Raw genomic sequence first — 21540 nt, forward strand, 5'->3', positions numbered from 1 at the left:
AGCCCCAGGCAGGGGGCCTGTAACTTGAGCCTTGCTGCCCAGGTCTGAAGCCCTCGGACTTGGGCTTTGGCTCCAGCAAGTCTAAGCCAGCCCTGGCAACCCCATTAAAATGGGGTCCCGACCCACTTTGGGATCCCGACCTACAGTTTGAGAATCGCTGGGTTTGACTGATGCCATGTCTACACTACAGGTGCTGCAGTGTTGTAGCTATGCTGCTGAAGTGCCAGAGGGTAGACACTTCCTACAGCGATGGATGGGGTTTTTCCTTTCGATGCAGATAATCCACCTCCCTGAATGGTGGTAGCTAGATCCAGATTCTACCATTGACCTATCTACCTCTACACGGAATTTCTCATATCCTTGAGCAATGTGGCTAGGTCGACCTAAATTTTAAGACCAGGCCTAAGACTAATTTTAGCCTTGCGTAAGGGGCGGATGCAGAGCTGTTCTTACCTGTATGCAGCTGCATAGGGCACCAGGAAATTTGGGGCACCAAATTTCCTGGTTCTCTGCGCAACTGCGTGCTGCTCCACCCCTGCTCCGGCTCTTCCCCAAGGCCCTGCCACCTTGCTTCTGGAAAAGGAAAGCTCAGCTCCTCAAATGTAGGTTGGTTCCTAAGTCCTACTGGCTTCAGTGGAAGCTAGGAGCCGAACTGCCTTTGAAGATCTGGGCTGCAGTAACTTCCTGGGTCCCTTTATATTGACTGCAGTGTGCAAGAAACTTCACAGGGAGAAAATACTTGGCATGAACAGGCTCTGTAATCTAGTGGAGAAAGGCAGAACTAGATCCCATGGCTGGGAGTTAAAGCCAGACAAATTCAAAGAGAAATAAGGCACCACTATTTAACAGGGATGTACAAGTACCCAGGGAACTGGTGGATTCTCTTGAGGTTTTTCGATCAAGACTGGATACCTTTTTGGAAGTATGTTTGAGCCACGTTTTGGGGCTCAGTGCAGTAGTAATCAGCTGAAATTCTCTGGCCTGTGCTATCTATACAGGAGCTCAGATGAGATGATCTAATGGTCCCTTCTGGCCTTAACCTCTGTCATAAAGGGAAGGGTAACCACCTTTCTGCGTACAGTGCTATAAAATCCCTCCTGGCCAGAGACAACATCCTGTTACCTGTAAAGGGTTAAGAAGCTCAGCTAACCTGGCTGGCACCTGACCCAAAGGACCAATAAGGGGACAAGATACTTTCAAATCTTGCGGGCAGGGGGAGGGAAAGGCTTTTGTTTGTGCTCTTTGTTTACGTGGTTACTCTCTCTTGGGACTGAGAGAGGCCAGACAGAAATCCATCTTCTCCAACCCATCCTAATCCAAGTCTCCAATATTGCAACCAGTATAGGTAAGCCAGGCAAGGCGGATTATTTTATCTTTTGTTTCATGTGACTTTTCCCTGTGTTAAGAGGGAGGTTTATTCCTGTTTTCTGTAACTTTAAGGTTTTGCCCGGAGGGGGATCCTCTGTGTTATGAATCTTAATACCCTGTAAAGTATTTCCCATCCTGATTTTACAGAGGTGATTCTTTTACCTTTTCTTTAATTCAAATTCTTCTTTTAAGAACCTGATAGATTTTTCATTGTTCGTAAGATCCAAGGGTTTGGGTCTGTGTTCACCTGTACAAATTGGTGAGGATTATTATCAAGCCTTCCCCAGGAAAGGGGGTGTAGGACTTGGGGGGGGATATTTTGGGGAAAGACATCTCCAAGTGGGCTCTTTCCCTGTTCTTTGTTTAAAACGCTTGGTGGTGGCAGCATACTGTTCAAGGACAAGACAAAGTTTGTACCTTGGGGAAGTTTTTAACCTAAGCTGGTAAGAATAAGCTTAGGGGGTCTTGCATGTGGGTCCCCACATCTGTACCCTAGAGTTCAGAGTGGGGAAGGAACCCTGACAACCTCTATGAACAGGGTGTAGTTTACTTCCCCCTTGTGCCAGCTCCATGATGCTCGTTGGGCATGGGAGGGAGGAGGATTAAATGTCTCTGCCCACTCCCCCATCCACATACCTAGGGGAGACAGAGGAATAACTGGTGTGCAGCCCCTGCTCAAACCCTGTCCCTTATGTCTGAGCTGCAATGTGGCGAGTGCCAGGGTAGCTACACAGGACAGTGGCGTGGGTTCTTGCTCTCTCGTATGGCCCTGTTAGGTTGTGTAATAACCTGGCACAAACTATTTAAAGGGGGATGGGTAAATAAACAAGAAATCTACCATATATACCCAGAAGGAATGTACTATTTTCGCCTGCTAATCCTTCAAAATAATGTTGGGGCACAATCCACCCAATAAAGAGGGGCCAGCACAAACTCTATGCACCACTGAAGAGCCATTTAAGTCCTAATTGATTCCTGTGCAAAAGGCACCACAAAGCCTATACATTGTTTAAGCTTCAACTGTTGAATCTGCAGCATGGGGGTGAATTTCACCCCAATTCCCATTCAGGTGACAGGATATCTGTATAATGTCTGTGGAACGCTCAACCACAGTTTTCCTGTGTAACTGTGAGAAAGTCACTTAACCTCTGTCAAATGGGAACGTTTTCCTCCTTACAAGAGTGTTGAGAGATTTAATGTATGAATGTTCCTGTTATCATTGGATGGAGGGTGTTTTAAGGCAGCCAAGTAGTGGTACTTGGCAGTTGCTTCTTGCTCCTTACTTTAATCTACTTTAATCTTTTCATTTCATATGGACGTTAGCTCAACAAAGTTTGCATTTAGTTTGTGGCAGATTTTGTAATGTTGCTGAAACTGTTGACCTTTGTGAATGTCAACCTGAGTGAATAGTAGCAGAGCTTTTTAGCTCCAGTGCTATTTGTCCACAAGTCATCCAACTCCCCTGATCGTTCCTATATCGGGAACTACTCACCATGGATAACTGTCTTCCCTCAGGCCTTTTTAACTGCGGAGAGGTGGACTGGAGCGTCTTAATTTAGAACTGGGTCACTGCAGAACTCAACTGCATTGAAACAGGACTTGCTTTCTGGCTGCATAAACACAGTATGTTCTCTTCTGATGCTTATGATATATACTTGATACTGGTTTTTATCATTTAATGATGCTCCTGTGTGCAGAGCTGAAGCCTTCATATTCCAACAGTTCTGCAGGAAAAGAACATCTTATTCATTTGTCAGACCACACCACACGATCCATTGTCTACAGCCATGCTCTAAGATACAACCGCATTTGCTCCAACCCCTCAGACAGACACAAACACCTACAAAATCTCTATCAAGCATTCTTTCAACTACAATACCCACCTGCTGAAGTGAAGAAACAGATTGACAGAGACAGAAGAGTACCCAGAAGTCACCTACTACAAGACAGGCCCAACAAAGAAAGTAACAGAATGCCATTAGCCATCACCTTCAGCCCCCAACTAAAACCCCTCCAGCGCATCATCAAGGATCTACAACCTATCCTGAAGGACGATCCCTCACTTTTACAGATCTTGGAAGACAGGCCAGTCCTTGCTTACAGACAGCCCCCCAATCAAGTGGTCTTGTTCTCTACAGAGAAGTTACTCTGCCTTCAGACACTTAGATGCACTATGTAGTGTATGGAGATTTAACAACTGTAGCAATCAGATGCAGAACACAAAAGATGGACAGCTTGTGACAGAACACAAAAGATTTGTCAGTTGGCCACAATTGCAGCTGGCCTCATAGTTTTAGACTGAACCCAAGGACTGATGTAGCTTGCAAATGAAACTGAAACCTTGCAAATGAAGATACACTGTGCTAATTTTATTTTTATTGTTACTTTATTTTTACTTTATTTTTCCTCTTGTTCTTAATCTGATTTACTTAGAGGGATATTTGGTCTACACGATTTCTGGAGACATAACACAACTCACACTGACTTTAGCCATACAGCTATGAAGGCAAAGATGTGGAAGTCTTGTGCTTTGTGTTATCTGACAGACTGCCGACATATGCGAGCACCTTCCTGGATCCTGAGGCTAATCTGGAGAGCATACCAGCTGAGAGTATGTGAAATGAGAGAAAACAGGTAAAGGAGATATGTTTCAAAATATCAGCTGTGTGATGTGTAGGGGATGCCATAGGCATAAATATAACACAGTATTAACTTTCTGTGAAAGTATTTGAGCCAAATAGATGTTCTTGAATAAAAAATTTACATGAGATAAATGTTCTTGTTATGCTCTATTGCATAACCAGAATAAACATTCACTATAGTATGAAAAGTTAAATTGACGCTTGCATTTTCAGAACTTGACTGGACATTTTCTGACACTTTAGGCAGCATATCCTGAATTCTGTTTTCTTGTTCATTAAATTTATTTACAAATATTTATAACTATTATTTGCATTACAGTTAGCATCCAGAAGCCCCAATCAAGCTTGGGGCCCATTGTGCTGGGGGCAGTACAAAGAGAAAGAGACTGCTCCAGCGACTTTACAATCTAAATAAAAAAAGATAAACAAAGAGAGGGAGGAGAAAACAGAGGCCCCAAAAGGGAAAGTGACTTGATCACAGTCCCACGGAAGGCCAGTAACAGAGCCAGGAAGTCTCCAGGCTCCCAGCTCCCCATTTAGGAGGTTTTCTGATCCTCTGCTGTTTACAAGGATCTTTTTAGCTGGTTGATTTTCCCTTTGTAGGGGAAATAGCATCACCGATGCCAAAGCTCTGTATTGGGCTCTTCCCTTACTACACGTACAGGATTGTCAAATGTCATGCATCTCACATGATGGTCATGCATTTGGAAGTCTAGTCAGACATTCCAGTAACTCAGCAGGATTCTCATGAATCCAATTGAACTATGGGAAGGTTGCAGGCATTTGTCTGCAGATGAACCTTTTGGCCGCTAGAAGCCATATTAGTGCCTGCCCCGCAGATGACCAGAGCCCTCATCTCTCTCCCCAAAGATTGATCAGGGCAGGAACCAGAACCCTGGAGTCAATGATGATGGCTGGAGAAGGATCTGGGGACAGCAGCACCAGCACTGGCATTTAGAAGCCTAAATACCTTTGAGGCTTTGGGTCAAGGTATCAGGTTCAATACTGGTCTCAGGTTTCCTCACTTCTGAGCTGTAACAGGCTGCCTCATTATTTATTTGTACTGTCCTAGCACCTAGAAGCCCCACTCACAGTCTAGGACCCCGTTGTGCTAGGTTCTGTACAAACCTAGAACCAAGAGACTATCCCTGCCCTAAGGAGTTTACAGTCTAAGTATAAGACAAGAGATAATGAATGGATACAAACACTGACAAGGGAGTACGAAGAAACTATATTGTCAAGATGAGAGGCATGGGTCTCTACACGACAGTAGCCTCTCCATTGACAAGTTTTTTTTAGGCTTCACAGCAAAGAAGAGTTTTAAGTAGGGTTTTGAAGGAGAACAATGAGTTGGTTTTGTGGATGGTTATGGGGCACTCTTGACTAGCACAAAGGGCATTATGGGAGAAAGCACAAAGGTGCTTCTTTCAAAATGTAACAGGTGGGCCATGGAGGCTTGCATCATGGGCCAAACTGACCTGTGGATACTAAGTAGGAAAGCATATGTAAGGTGTGGAGTGAAGACAAGTAGCTTATGTTTGATGTGTTACAGAAAAGGGAGCCAATGGTGGGGTGCAAAGGCGGATGGGGACATAGTCAAAATGATAGGCTAAGAGTCCCTTGAACCCAGCATCCACTACAGACTCCTCCGGGCGCTATCTAGAAGCCCCATACGTTCTTCCCCACCCCTAAAAGAGAGCTTCAGCACTTCCTACCTATTGGGGTCAGGGGGTGTTGTGAAGGCCAAAAGTCTAACTGGGTTCAAAAAAGAACTAGATAAGGTCATGGAGAATAGGTCCCTCAATGGCTATTAGTCAAGATGGTCAGGGCGGCAAGTCCATGATGTAGGTGTCTCTAAACCTCCAACTGCCAGAAGCTGGGACTGGACGACAGGGGATGGATCACTGGATGATTGCGTGTTCTGTTCATTCCCTCTGGGGCAGGGGTGGCCAACCTGGGGCTCCGGAGCCACATGTGGCGCTTCAGAAGTTAATAGGCGGCTCCTTGTATAGGCACCGACTCCGGGACGGGAGCTACAGGCGCCAACTTTCCGATGTGCCAGGGGGTGCTCACTGCTCCACCCCTGGCTCTGCCACCGGCCCTGTCCCCGCTGCACCCCTTCCCGCCCCCTCCCCGGCCGTGCCCTCGCTCCTCCCCCTCCACCCGGAGCCTCCTGCACGCCACGGAACAGCTGATTGGGAGGGGGAGATACGGATGGGCGGGAAGCGCTGGGAGCGGGAGGCGGGGCCGGGGTGGGGGCTGCTGACGTAGGGCTGGGGCTCTTTGGCAATGTACATTGGTAAATTCTGGCTCCTTCTGAGGCTCAGGTTGGCCTCCCCTGCTCTGGGGCACCTGGCATTGGCCACCGTAGGCAGACAGGATACTGGGCTAGATGGACTGTTGGCCTGAGCCCATATGGCTATGTACCCCCTAGCAGCACTAGCCACGCCTACTAGCCACAGCCTCCCCTGAGCCCCCACCCGTCAGCCACGACCACGGCCTCACCCCACGGGCAGGGCGGGTCGGGTGGTGCCTGAGCCCAGAGCCTGGTGGCCCCACAGCCTGCGGGGGGGGGGGGGGGGAAGGAGGGAGGGCGTGGCCTGTGGCTTCGATAGGCTCCTCCCCCCCCCGCCCGGACGCACTGCGCTTGCGCGCCGCTCCCGCGCTCCCCCTCAGAGCGCCTTGACTTGAGCAGCTCCCCGCCCGCGCCGCCAGCGAGTGCACCTGCGCGCGATTTCCGCGGCGCGCTTGCGCACATCTCCACCCCTCCCCACCCCCTCGCCCGCCGCCGCCGCCGCTCTCCGCTCCGCAATGCGCCTGCGCTAAGCTGCTTCCTCCCATCCTCCTCTGTGGCGGTGTGGTGGCCTCGGGGCGAGTCGCCAGCGGTGCCCCCTGCCCCTGGCGAGGGGACTGAGAGGGACGGCAGCGATGGAGGTAAGAAGCGGGGCGCTCCGGAGCCCCTCACAGGCCGGGGGCCCCTCCCCCACCCCTTATCCCCCCCGGGCCCTGGGGTCCCCTTCCCCTCACCCCTTATCCTCCCCGGGGTCCCCTCCCTCACCCCTTATCCTCGCCTGGGCCCCCTCCCCCACCCCACCCCTTATCCCCCGTGGGCCCCGGAGCGCCCTAGTGGAGGGACCGGGGTCCCCTTCCCCCCACCCCTTATCGCCCCGGGGTCCCCTTCCCACCACCCCTTATCCCCCCCGGGGTCCCCTCCCCTCCACCTCTTATCCCCCCCAGGCCCTGGGTTCCCCTCCCCTCCATCCCTTATCCCCCCGGGCCCTGGGGTCCCCTTCCCCCCACCCCTTATCCCCCCCGGGGTCCCCTTCCCCCCACCCCTTATCCCCCCCGGGCCCCCGGGGTCCCCTCCCTCACTCCTTATCCCCCCCAGGCCCTGGGTTCCCCTCCACTTCTTATCCTCCCTGGGTTCCCCTCCCCTCCACCTCTTATCCCCCTTAGGCCGGAGTCCCCTTCCCCCCACCCCTTATCCCCCCGGGCCCTGGGGTCCCCTTCCCCCCACCCCTTATCCCCCCGGGCCCTGGGGTCCCCTTCCCCCCACCCCTTATCCCCCCGGGCCCTGGGGTCCCCTTCCCCCCACCCCTTATCCCCCCCGGGGTCCCCTCCCTCACCCCTTATCCCCCCCAGGCCCTGGGTTCCCCTTCGCCCCACCCCTTATCCCCCACAGGCCCTGGGTTCCCCTTCCCCCCACCCCTTATCCTCCCCGGGGTCCCCTCCCCCACCTCTTATCCCCCCCCAGGCCCTGGGGTCTCCCTCCACCTCTTATCCTCCCTGGGTTCCCCTTCCCCCCACCCCTTATCCCCCCTAGATCGGGGTCCCCTTCCCCCCACCCTTTATCCTCCCTAGGGTCCTCTCTTCCCCTTATCCTCATCTGGGCCCCCTCCCCCACCCCACCCCTTATCCCCCGTGGGCCCCGGGGCGCCCTAGTGGAGGGACCGGGGTCCCCTTCCCCCCACCCCTTATCCCCCCCGGGCCCCGGGGTCCCCTTCCCCCCACCCTTTATCCTCCCTAGGGTCCCCTCTACCCCTTATCCTCGCCTGGGCCCCCTCCCCCACCCCACCCCTTATCCCCCGTGGGCCCCGGAGCGCCCTAGTGGAGGGACCGGGGTCCTTTCCCTTATCCCCCCCAGGCCCTGGGGTCCCCTTCCCCCCACCCCTTATCCTCCCCGTGGTCCTCTCCCTCACCCCTTATCCCCCCCAGGCCCTGGGTTCCCCTTTGCCCCACCCCTTATCCCCCCTAGGCCGGGGTCCCCTTCCCTCCACCTCTTATCCCCCCCCCCTGGGCCCTGGGGTCTCCCTCCACCTCTTATCCCCCCCCCCCGGGCCCTGGGGTCTCCCTCCACCTCTTATCCCCCCCCCCGGGCCCTGGGGTCTCCCTCCACCTCTTATCCCCCGTGGGCCCCGGGGCACCCTAGTGGAGGGACCGGGGTCCTCTCCCTCACCCCTTATCCCCCCCAGGCCCTGGGTTCCCTTTCCCCCCCACCCCTTATCTCCCCTAGGCCAGGGTCCCCCTCCACCCCTTATCCTCCCTGGGGTCCCCTCCCTTATCCCCGCTAGGCCTGGGCCTCCTCCCCCACCCCACCCCTTATCCCCCCTGGCCCCTGGGGTCCCTCCCCCGGGGCACCCCAGTTTGGGGGCTGGGACAGGAAGTGGAACTCTAGTGAGAGTTTTGCTCGAGTAAGGGCGGGGTGGGTTTGGGTTTGGCTTTCACTGCTGCTGCAGAGGTTACAACAGCCTCACCACCGACTGTTCTTGGGCTGGGCCAGTAGTGCCCTGGGTGGGGAACCGAGCTGGCAACCGTTCTGGGTAACACTGGGCTCTACTAGCCGAGTTAAGGTTTTGGTGGTTCTTCTGATCTTGGAGAATTTCGGCTTTTGTTCTAAGATAAGCATCCAGGGCTTCACTGAAAGTACAGTGTGCGCTGTAACAACAATAACCAAAAAGTCTCCAGAACTAAAGCAACTTTTTGAAGGTGTGTTTTGCATCCACTGCTGTAAATCTACATCCTAGTAGGTTTCAGAGTAGCAGCCGTGTTAGTCTGTATTCGCAAAAAGAAAAGGAGTACTTGTGGCACCTTAGAGACTAACAAATTTATTAGAGCATAAGCTTTCGTGAGCTTCAGCTCACTTCATCGGATGCATTTGGTGGAAAAAACAGAGGGGAGATTGATATACACACACGTTTCATGTTCTCTGTGTGTGTATATCAATCTCCCCTCTGTTTTTTTCCACCAAATGCATCCGATGAAGTGAGCTGTAGCTCACGAAAGCTTATGCTCTAATAAATTTGTTAGTCTCTAAGGTGCCACAAGTACTCCTTTTCTTTTTACATACTAGTATTTTCACTTGAGAAGCAATACAATAAAACTGTACAGCAATATAGCGGAACATTTGGGAGCTGAGGACTATGTGAAAGAGCTTCAAGTCTTGGAGCCCCATCTTTGCAACATAAAACAACATGGAAGACTCTTATTGCTTCGTGTATAACTACTCCCTGAGAGCATCAAACTCAGGGTATTCTGTAATTTATATAGCAAGACATGCTGTGATCAAATTGATGTTTCCTAATAAGAATATATTTTGATGGGGGAGGGAGATAGGGAAATATACCTGTCCCTATGTTTTACTGTTTAAAATAAAAATTTACTGGTTTTTAGATATTTTAATTAGGGCTGTCTAGCAATTAAAAAAATATTTGTGATTAATTGCATTGTTAAACAATAATACAATACTATTTATTTAAATATTTTGGATGTTTTCTACATTTTCAAATATACTGATTTCAGTTACAACACAGAATACAAAGTGTACAGTGCTTTGTGTATTTTTGATTACAAATATTTGCACTCTAAAAACAAAAGAAACAGTATTTTTCAATTCACCTAATACAGTACTGTAGTGCAATCTGTTTATCATGAAAATTGAACTTACAAATGTAGAATTATGTACAAAAAATAACTGCATTCAAAAATAAAACAATGTAAAATTTTAGTGCCTTTACAAGTCCACTCAGTCTTACTTCTTGTTCAGTCAGACAAACAAGTTTGTTTACATTTGCAGGAGATAATGCTGCCCACTTCTTGTTTATAATGTCATCCTGAAACTGAGAACAGGCATTCACATGGCACTGTTGTAGCTGGCGTCGCAAGATACTTATGTGCCAGGTATGCTAAAGATTTATATGTCGCTTTATGCTTCAGCCACCATTCCAGAGGACGTGTGTCCATGAAGATGACGGGTTCTGTTCGATAACAAGCCAAAGCAGTGCAGACTGATGCATGTTCATTTGCATCTGAGTCAGATGCCACCAGCAGAAGGTTGATTTTCTTTTTTGGTGGTTCGGGTCCTGTAGTTTCTACATCGGGGTGATGCTCTTTTAAGACTTCTGAAAGCCCGCTCCACACCTCATCCCTCTCAGATTTCGGAAGGCACTTCCAATTTTTAAACATTGGGTCGAGTGCTATAGCTATTTTTAGAAATCTCACATTGGTACCTTCTTTGCGTTTTGTTAGATCTGCAGTGAAAATGTTCTTAAAAGGAACAACATGTGTATAACATGAAATATATGGCAGAATGAGGGTAAAACACGGAGCAGGAGACATAAAATTCTCCCCCAAGGAGTTCAGTCACAAATTTAATTAATGCATTATTTTTTAATGAGCGTCATCAGCATGGAAGTATGTCCTCTGGAATGGTGGCCGAAGCATGAAGGGGGCATATGAATGTTTAGCATATCTGGCACCTAAATATCTTGCAGCGCCAGTTACAGAAGTGCCATGCGAATGCCTGTTCTCACTTTCAGATGATATTTTAAATAAGAAGCAGGCAGCATTGTCTCCCATATATGTAAACAAACTGGTTTGTCTTAGCGATTGGTCGAACCAGGAGGACTGAGTGGATTTGCAGGCTCTAAAGTTTTACCTTGTTTTGTTTGAGTGCAGTTATGTAACAAAAAAAAATCTACATTTGTAAATTGCACTTTCATGATAGAGATTGCATTACAGTACTTGTATGAGGTGAATTGAAAAATACTCTTGTTGTTTTTATAGTGCAAATATTTGTAATAAAAATAATATAAAATGAACCCTGTATATTTTATATTCTATGTTGTAATTGAAATCAATATATTTGAAAATGTAGAAAAACATCCAAAACATTTATAATAAATTTCAGTTGGTATTCTATTATTGTCTAGCAGTGTGATTAAAACTGCAATTAATTGCAATTAATTTTTTTGAGTTAATCGCACAAGGTAACTGCGGTTAATTGACAGCCCTAATTTTAATCGCTGCTACTTGAAGTTCAGTATTTACTATATTTTTCTTCTATCTTAAAAATAAGAATTGCAAACCCTTTGAAACATGTTGACAGGTTTCAGAGTAGCAGCCGTGTTAGTCTGTATTCGCAAAAAGAAAAGCAGTACTTGTGGCACCTTAGAGACTAACAAATTTATTTGAGCATAAGCTTTCGTGAGCTACGAAGTGAGCTGTAGCTCACGGAAGCTTATGCTCTAATAAATTTGTTAGTCTCTAAGGTGCCACAAGTACTGCTTTTCTTTTTGAAACATGTTGAAAGGCTGTCTAGTTTCAATGCAGGTATCTCTTAGTATCTGGTAAAAATTCAATCTTTTGTGTTCTTTTAAAGCAGTATAAGACGAATCATAGCAAATGCACGACAAACAATATACTGTTGTTAACTCCTGCATGAAAGTATGCTACTATCTCAAAAGGCTGTTCAGTAGCCAAAATTTAGCCTTATCCACTCTGATGCTAGGAGCTCTTGTACATGTAATTTTAAAACAATAGTGATTTAAAATATTTTTAGATTTCTGCTCAATTAAATGGCCTTAAAAGCTTTTTTCAAATAAAGAAACTACATGTAGAAGCTCATCTGGGTTTTTCAGTGTATGTTCTGATGACTGAGGAAATAGGGAATGCTCTTTGACGTTCTTCAAAAATAAGTTGTTCTTTATTCCTTCTAGATGCCGGATATTGTGAGGCAAAATAAAATTGCGGAACTGAAGAACTTCCTCTTTTCTTCTAAGGTAAAGCATATAGAGTATTAACATCACTCTTACTGCTGACAAGTTTCCCGTTATGTTTGATCCATGTGCCTTGACGCTTGCATGCATTCTGAAGTTGTATATTCTCAGTTTTGGGGAAAAACTTGTTCCGGTATGCAGACAGTTTAAGAACTCTTAACTAAAATATTGCTTTTAAAATTAACTTTAAAAGTAGTCTTAAGAATTCTTCTGTCAACCTAGCTACCGCCTCTGGGGGAGATGGATTAACTATGGTGAGCCCGTCCTGTCACTAGTGAGTGGCTATGCCGAAATGCTACAGCAGCACCACTGTAGCGGTTTAAGTGTAGACCTAGCCAGAGCTTGTACCTTACTGGAAAAATATTTTTGGCATTGCTCCTTTTATGTCTGTAGTTCTGATTGTCTGTGGAAAGAATTCTATGAATGAAAACAAGTTGTTGTAATATGCGAACTGGCTCAAAGGTGGCAAGTCTGTTTGTACACGTGATGTGGGCTACAGCTCGGATTAACTCTTAACTGTAACTGAGTAAAGACTTTAAAAAATTTTAGAAAAGTCATCATTTGTATCAGTATTGCAAAGTTTGAGTTGGCTCTCTAGTAAATTAAGACTTAATTTTAAAAAAAAATATTTCATTACCATGTTAGACTTTCTTCCAGTTCCAGATGCTTTGGGGGCTTTGAAAAAAAACCTTTGACTAAACTGCAAATGATTGGAACAAAATGTATGAAATCTTGCTGGTTGGCCTTAAACTGAAAATTTTCAGGTCAGATACTAAATTAATACTCAGTTTTAAATATTAACTTGATTATTGATTAGCCATTGTGACTCCATAGTTGAAAACTAGTTATGACAAAGGTAAAGTAGTGTTAGCTGGGTTACAAATTGTCAAATGTAAATGAATATTTGGCTATTAGTAATACTTGTATTGAAATGAAATACTATCTATAAAAAAAGAAAAGGAGTACTTTTGCGAATACAGACTAACATGGCTGCTACTCTGAAACCCATCTATCTTTACTAGTTTATATACAAGCAAAACATAGCCAGTAGTGGCTTTTACCTAAAATATCCAGTATTTTGAAAACTACAATATTTTAAACTCCAGGATTGTCAGAGAGGGACATTACATATTGTTTCAGAGTTGCTCTACTGACAATAATGGTAATTCTATTCATGTGTTGCTTTCAGCAACCTGTGTAATTTTTTGTCACTATGCTAAACTGAAATCGTTCCATCTCTAGCAAGTCTAAACTCTGTCAGTGAATATTTTAGTCACTACTTACTGCTAAACTAAACCTCTGATTTTTTGTAAAGAACATTGAACTTTCATAATGTAAAACTATTGGAATATACAAATGATAGAATTTGTTTTTAGAAGAGGAGTCTAATTATGGTAAGGGAGAATTCCTTTATACCACAGAAAAGATCATTACTGCTTGATTGAGGCAGTATACCCTAAAGTTGGAGGGATGGAGTTCAACATGGTTCAACTTCATTCAAGATGGAGTTTAACATGGTTCACTCTTTCTAAAGAATCAGAATTAAAAGTACAGAAAGGTAATACAAGCAAAAATCACTTTCTACCTTCTAGTACTTAAAATATTTATTGGTTGTAAATTAGCAACTATAGGTAGCGCTGTCTACACTACCACTTTTGTCACTATAACTTATATCACTGTGTTGTGGAAAAAAAGACCCCTCTGTGTGACACAAGTTACGCCGACAAATGCCGGTGTGGACAATGCTATGTAGGCTGGAGAGCTTCTCCCATAGCCACCACCGCTTGTGGAGGGGGTTTTATTATGTCAATGGGAGAGCTTTCTCCTGTCGGAATAGAGCAGCTACACAAGCGATTTCACAGCAGTGCAGCTGCATTGGTATAGCTGTGCTGCTGTAAGCTCACTAGTGTAGACACGGCCTAAGGAAGGAAGTATGTTTTATAGCTTAACTTCCAGTAAGAAATATATCTGATTTGAGTGAGTCTCTTAAGAGCAGGAAATAAACTACTCTTGTAGATGCATGAAATTTTAAAAGGCAACCAAAAATCCAAAGACCACTTCCTAAAAAGCTTCCATTTCTGGTTATATTTGAGTAATAGGAAATTAGCTGACCAAATTAGAGTTTGATGATTCATTCTGAGATCACGGAGAGTTCCCTAAGCAATCAAATGGAGAAAAAACCCATAATGCTACTCTTTCATAAGTGGCCATCAATACTGACTTACCCTATATATTTTTTCTGTAATTTAAAACAGTTCAACAACATTCTGATTTGAGATTCAGAGAAATTGACTTAAGTCAAATTAAGTACTATTACTGTTCTTGTTTTTTTTAAATAACTCCTCTTGAATTCCAAAATAACTTTGCAACTTAATTCTTACTGAAATGTGATGAAGACTGCTTATCAACGAGTGCTGCTTTCTCTTGATCAGTAGCATTAAGCAGCCTTTCCTGTTAATCCAGCGTATTTACTTCTCTGAAGGAAACTGGAAAGGAGGTGATCCTTGATGCACGAAGCAATTGGTATGCCAGGGAACCCTTGCATGAAACTGACCCTCTCATATTCATTTTCTGCTGAATGAAACACTGGCTGCTGTTATGCCTTCTCAACCCTAATATTGATTTGCAGTTGAGTGCAGCCAGGTCACTGTTTTTCCCATTTTTTCCCCTAAAAATAAATAAACTTGATAGTTTTCAATCTTATTTTTAAGTTGCCTCAAGTCTTGCTTGTTGCCCTTGCTAACTGACTTATTGTATTATCTTGTGCAAGTCACTTAACCTTACTTTGCTTTCCTCTTCACCTGGCCAATAGGAATAATTACCCTTGCCTACCTGGCTGATATTCTGATAACATTTTTTAAAAAGACGTATTAATGCCTGTGTTAATATAGATATATCTCCACTACAGAAAAATTAGTGGCAATAGATTTTTGTGGTAAAAGTACATGACTTTCTCCCAAGAGGAAATTTAAACTTTAAAAGCAGCAAATATTTTGTTCTATATTTCACTATGTTCTCTAACAGCGTTCCAACAGGTATCATGAAGAAATAACAACAGATTTGAGATGAGAGGAATCCGTTTTAAAAATCAGTCTATGCTAGTCTGAAAAGTGTGAGATTGATCCATTGTGAGAGGACTTCACTCTCCATGCCACAGAAACCCCATGGTTACCTTGCAAGAGAGGTGGGTAGCTGAGCAGCGATAGGGTTGGCCTCGCCATTCAGGGTACACTTGGAAGATGGCTGATCAAAGGCAGTGTGGAGGCCATTGTAGAGGAACTGTAGAGGGTAGGCCATTGGACTCATTCTTATGCTGATGAAGTAGCTCAAAACCCCCTGCAGCCAGGGTCACTAGACTTCCATTATGGCTACAGCTGGGCTGGATTGCAGCTGGCCATGGTAGACTTTATCACGTTTACCTTTTCACAGAGCCAGATTACTCAGACTTTATGTAGATTTTCAGAATTTCGTCCAAAAATACATTAAATTCGTACATTTCGTCAGGAATGTATGGGATATTTTTCTGTCTCATTTTTCATCATGCTGTTTAGGTCACCGAAGTCCAACGCTAACTATGATAGCTGAGCCACTCCCTACACCACCCACAGGCAATCTTAATTACTAGAGTGATTTGTCAAATTATTAGTATAGATAAGTGACCAATAGCAGTGCCTTTTCTTTGACAGAATTTGAAGAGTATGTTCCTTCCTTCTGTGTTGTGATGTTACCCTCCATAATGCTTTATGGAAGTATGCTTATGAGTGTGAATATGATGCAACTGGAATATGCTTTATGCAAAAGGTCTCTTGTAAGATATCATTACAAAGGTTATGATCTACTGTGTGTGTTCATCCCATTTGTTTGCATGTATTATTTCTATGTCCGGAGTTAGAAGAATAAGATGTAAACATATTAAGTTTTAAGGGTGTTTCAGAATCAATGACCTGTAAACGGCTCTGTTTACTTGCAAACCTTCCTGAGTACGTGTGGGCCAGCCCTGGAAGAATGGAGGCTGGGATCTCACAGGACATGTGACCATGTCACCTGATACTGGAATCCATCTTAAACCTGGTGCTTTTCCATGTAGAAGGAAGGGTGGGGACCAAGAGACACAAAGGATTCCCGCGTAATGCCAAAGCTACAAATGGGGGTGGAGTAGGAAAAGGAGGGCTGCCAGTCATGAGAAAACCCCTAGTTTCCACCTAAGATGTCTTCTGGAACTAACAAGGACTGTACCAGGGGCAAGGATTGGGCCAGACTAGGAAGAAGTCTAGTCTGTGAAAGAAGCTTATTGGAACATCTGAGGGTGAGATTTTAACTGTAATCAGTTTCTTAATGTATTAGGCTTAGACTTGTGTGTTTTTGCTTTATTTTTCTTGGTGACTTACTTTATTACTTGAAACTACTTAAATCCTACTTTTTATACATAATACTCTGGGTTTATTAATAAACAAAAGTGATAAGTGATTAATACCTGGGGGAGCAAGCAGTTGTGCATATCTCTCTGTCCATATAGAGAGCGGACAATTTATGAGTTTACCCTGTGTAAGCTTTATACAGAGTGAAACAGATTTATTTGGGGTTTAGATCCCATTGGGAACTGGGTGTCTGGGTGCTGAAGACAAGTAACCTGCTGAGCAGTTTTTAGTTAATCTGCAGCTTTGGGGACCAGACTTGGGTCTGTGTTGCAGAAGGCTAGCATGTCTGGCTCAACAAGGCAGAGTTCTAGAGTCCCGGGATGGCCCAAGACTTGGGAGATCTGTGTTCAGTTCCCCAGGTCTGTCACTGATTTCATGTGTGACTTTGTGCAGTTCACTTAAGCTCACTGTACATTAGCTCCCCGTGGGAATACAGTCTTTCTGCCTTGCACATGACTTATGAGGAAAGGCTGAGGGAACTGGGATTATTTAGTCTGCAGAAGAGAAGAATGAGGGGGTATTTGATAGCTGCTTCCAACTACCTGAAAGGGGTTCCAAAGGGGATGGAGCTCTGCTGTTCTCAGTGGTACCAGCTGATAGAACAAGGAGTAATGGTCTCAAGTTGCAGTGGGAGAGGTTTAGGTTGGATATTAGGAAAAAACTTTTTCACTAGGAGGGTGGTGAAGCACTGGAATGGGTTACCTAGGGAGATGATGGAATCTCCTTTCTTAGAGGTTTTTAAGGTCAGGCTTGACAAAGCCTTGGCTGGGATGATTTAAATGGGGATTAGGCCCTGCTTTGAGCAGGAGGTTCGACTAGATGACCTCCTGAGGTCCCTTCCAACCCTAATATTTTGTGAGTCTGATTCTATGCTTATTTTTGGATTGCAAGGTCTCCTTCTGCTGTGTGTCTGTACAGAACCTAGAGCAACAGGACCCCAATCTCCGGATCCTTTAGGCACTATTGTAATATAAATAACAAAGGTAAATGATTTGTGAATCTAAATATGCTTTTGTTTCTTTTTAGTTACAAAATAATCCTACTTCAGCAAGTCCGGTTTTTGAAGCAAATGGTAATCCGCCTGTCTACCCAAACTCCCTTCTTGCAGTGAAGTCAATCCAACGCAGACCAGGTATCCACTTTTTCTCTCTCAAGTTCTTATGCTGGTGTTCATCGCTGTAATACCCAACTACCCCGCAGGATTTTTTTTTAAAGAAAAATAATTTTATATCCCTGTCTTTCCAACCCAGGTGATTAGAATCAAGGCTTTTTTGGTTTGGGTTTTTTGCATAGAGAGAGGAGTACTTATTTGTGGGGAAGCTATTTCAACAGGTAGGTTTCACTGCGTCCAGAACTTAACGCAAAACTATGGTCCTTTTTACCTTTTCTGGTAGTGTGTTCTGTGATGTTGTTCCCCCCTCTCTGAAATTTTGTCTTCGGCACTCATGAGTGCCATTCTTCTTGTCAGTGGATTCATTGATCCAGTGGAACATAGGTGTTGTAGAAAGAAAAGGAGTACTTGTGGCACCTTAGAGACTAACAAATTTATTAGAGCATAAGCTTTCGTGAGCTACAGTGTACTAATAAATTTGTTAGTATCTAAGGTGCCACAAGTACTCCTTTTCTTTTTGTGAATACAGACTAACACGGCTGCTACTCTGAAACCTGATAGGTATTGTAGGAGGCCATAGTTGTGGAAAAAGGCTTTTCTCGTATATCCAGGAACTATTCCATGGAGGACTTTAAATATTGTATGTATTGAACATTGGCTCTAATACTAAGCAAGTTTACCTGTGTGCAGGCACTTACTAGGGATGTAAAAGGTTAACCGGTAAGCATCAGTCTTGTCGGTTAACACACCTTAACTGTTAACTCCAGGCCGGCCGGCCGGCTTGCTGACCCTAGCACTTACAAGAGCAGCAGTACTTGAGGCTCAGGTAGAATTGCTGCTACAAAATGTATTCTCCCCTTAGCTTGTTCTGTTGTCCTTTTGTATTACACCTAGAGAGGAGAGCTTCACCTCTTTGGCTTGAATGAGAGCTGCAATGCCTAGACCCAACAGAAGGGAAAATGAGAGTTTGAATCCTAGTTTCTCTCAGATTCTGTCACCTCTTGTCAGTGGGCATAGTATGTCTTTGTTTTCATTGTTGACAGAAGGCCTGAGAGTGCTCCAGCTGAAGTCAGTGGAAGAATTCTCATTGATTTCAGTGGAAGCAGGAGCTAGTCTATACTGTTCTAGACCAGCAGTTCTCAAACTTCCTTGTACCTTGACCCCCTTCTGACAACAAAAATTACTACAGTACCCCAGGAGGGGGGACTGAAAACTGAGCCCCACCGCCTGGGCTGGGGAGGGGCTAAAGCTGAAGCCTCAGGGCTTCTGCCTGGACAGTGGGCATGTAACCTTAGTCCTGGGCGATGGGGCTTAAGCTTCAGCCCCAGGCAGTGGGGCTTGGGCTTCAGACTTGCTAGGGCCCAGGGCCAACACCTGCTTTAATGACCCCATTAAAATGGGGTTGCGACCCACTGTTTGAGAACCTCTTTTCTAGACCCTCCAATACCAGGCCCAGGATCAACTGCTGGGAAGATAGGGGAGTCATGTCTGAGAAGGTTAAACCTCTGAAACCATTACCATTAAATGGGTGATATATTTGTAAGACTCGACAGTTAATGGGAACATTCAAGTGTGAAGGCTTGTTCTTAACACTTACTCCAAAGTATACTCCATTAAGGATGTGAGACCCCAAAACAAGTTGCTGGGGTAAAGGAGTTTTCTCATGTCGTTCAAATTGCTACTTGGGCCTAAGCATAGGGGTGGTTTAATCAAAACAGAGTGACTAATGAGAACAAGACTGCACCGAGCTTCCTCCTTTCTGTTGAAACAACTTTAAGAAAACGAAACTAAGTGTTCTCATACAGAGGTATCCTTATCAGATCACAGGCCAAACAAAAAGCTAATTAACAAATCTTGTGTCCCTGTTTCTGCACAAATTTAGTACAGAACACAAGTTGAAAGTGTAAACTTTTCACTAATTCAACTTGTATTTAAATGACTAGTTTACTTTCTGGTGTGAGAAGCATCTCTTTGAAGCTTGGGTTTCAGTCTCATTAGGGTGTATCTAAAGTAACATTGATCTGAAGATGAGAGACTGAAAGATGATTGTGGCTTTGAGTGATGCATTAAGTAATTCAATGAGTGGCTCTAAAGCGACACAGATTTTTCACCAATTTCCAAATCACTCTCGTCTGAAAATTTTGTATACAACATTTGGCAGTTAAGAGACTCCCATAATTACTATCACTGAAAGGTGTTGGCAGGAAAAATGCTTTTCTCTGTATTTCATCTTATTTTGTGCCTTTGACAGCACTTTGTGTAGTCTCTTACTCTTAACTTGCATAGCATCTTATTCTGAAAAGACCTTTACAAACATCACTGGAGAGCAGAAAAATCCTTATTTTAAAATCAATAATAATTCAAAAGATGTATTATTTATTGGGTGCTTCATTAGAAACGAGTCTTTTTAAAAATTGGTTAATTAAGTAAAAAAGATTGAAGTTGACAATATCCCCTTAACTTCTACTCTGCTTCCTTTTGCCAATATGCTCAGAATTATACCTCCTACAGGAATTTTTCTGTGGCACAACACAGCAGCATGTTATGGGTTTTTTAAAAAAAAAAAAAATTTTTTTTTATTTATGTAAAGTAAAATAGTGAATTATTTGCATTTCATTCTTTAGGAATCCTACCTACAAGAATTCAGGAAAATGGTTGACAAGGTTATGGCAAAACAGTACTTATCCGTTTGAACACTGATTTTAGCTAGCATGGTATCTGTCAGCATGGATAGACATGATTAGAGGCATGGAAAAGCTTACACGTGCAGAGACATTGAAAAGATTAGGCCTGTTTAGAGAGGAGACTAATAAAAGGGGACATGATACAAGTATATGAAATAACGAATGGCATAGAAAAGGGAAATCTGATGCTCCTAGTTACCCATTCTCATAGTACAAGAACAAGAGGATGTGTGGTGGTTTTTTTTATACACAATGCAAATTAATGACACGGAGTGAGTGAGGTTATTGAGTCCAAACAAAGGCATAATAAGAAGGTAATGAGGACTAGACACTGATAGGGGTAAAATCCACAGTTGCATAACATGAGAACAAAATGTAAAAAGGGTATGTGTTTCAGGGCATAAGCAAGCAAACAACTGATCTGTGTTTAGAAACAAACATCCCCTATGGACAGGTTATTGCATAATTGTTATGCCTTGCACATTTCTGTGAAGCATGTCCACTGTCAGAGCTGGGGAATGACCTAAATGGAATAGTAGTCTGATTTGGTATTTTAATTGTCTTTACAAGTCTAGTCTTCATTCCTCCATTTTTCCCACCAGTCTGAGACTCTCTGGGCTTGGCTACACTTGCGAGTTACAGCGCAGTAAAGCAGCCCCGGGCGCCCTAGCTCACTACCCGTCCACGCTGGCAAGGCTCTTAGAGCGCTTTGACTCTGCGGCTACAGCGCTGCTGGTACTCCACCTTGGTGAGTGGAATAATGTTTGCTGCACCCCAGCTGGAGCGCCGCAGTGCCAGTGTGGACAAGATGTTGCATTACTGCGCTCTGCTTGACCTCTGGAAACGTCCCATAATCCCCTTAAGACAAGTGGCCACTCTTGTCATTTGTTGTGAAATCGAGGGCAGAAATGCGGAAATGCCGGTTGGGTGAAAGCTCCCTTTTGTTTCAGAGACTCTGAGAAAAAGCAAACGTTTACTGTTTGCTTTGAATGAGTGGGGGGGGAGGGTGTGAGGGTGAGGGGGATCTGAACTTACAAGACAGCATGCTTACACACTCTCAGCACTCCAAAAACCCACTCTCTCTCCCCCCTACATACACACAACACACTCTACCCCACGCCCCTATTTGAAAAGCACGTTGCAGTCACTTGCATGCTGGGATAGCTGCCTATAATGCACCGCTCCCAATGCCGCTGCAAATGTGGCCACGCCAGTGCGCTTGTTCCTGTCAGTGTTAACAGACTGCAGCACTTTCCCTACTGC

The 21540-nt window shown here is 44.9% G+C and overlaps 1 protein-coding gene across 4 annotated transcripts in view; it reads left to right on the forward strand.

Moving 5' to 3' along the window:
- The first annotated feature begins 6691 nt into the window (after positions 1–6691).
- Positions 6692–21540, forward strand: part of MKNK1 (MAPK interacting serine/threonine kinase 1) — a 36857-nt gene continuing 22008 nt past the window's right edge. For 2 of the 4 annotated variants that reach the window (XM_038413307.2, XM_038413308.2), the window contains exons 1-3: positions 6692–6944; positions 12005–12067; positions 17509–17614. In XM_038413307.2, coding sequence (XP_038269235.1) covers positions 6939–6944; positions 12005–12067; positions 17509–17614 — 175 coding nt within the window. In that variant the 5' untranslated portion in view covers positions 6692–6938. Of the gene's footprint in view, positions 6945–8887; positions 8997–12004; positions 12068–17508; positions 17615–21540 lie in introns of those variants that run through there. The other 2 variants (XM_043520243.1, XM_043520244.1) reach the window with 1 other exon arrangement.

This window comes from Dermochelys coriacea, chromosome 8 (genome assembly GCF_009764565.3).
Source record: "Dermochelys coriacea isolate rDerCor1 chromosome 8, rDerCor1.pri.v4, whole genome shotgun sequence".
Classification (NCBI taxonomy): Eukaryota; Metazoa; Chordata; order Testudines; family Dermochelyidae; genus Dermochelys; species Dermochelys coriacea.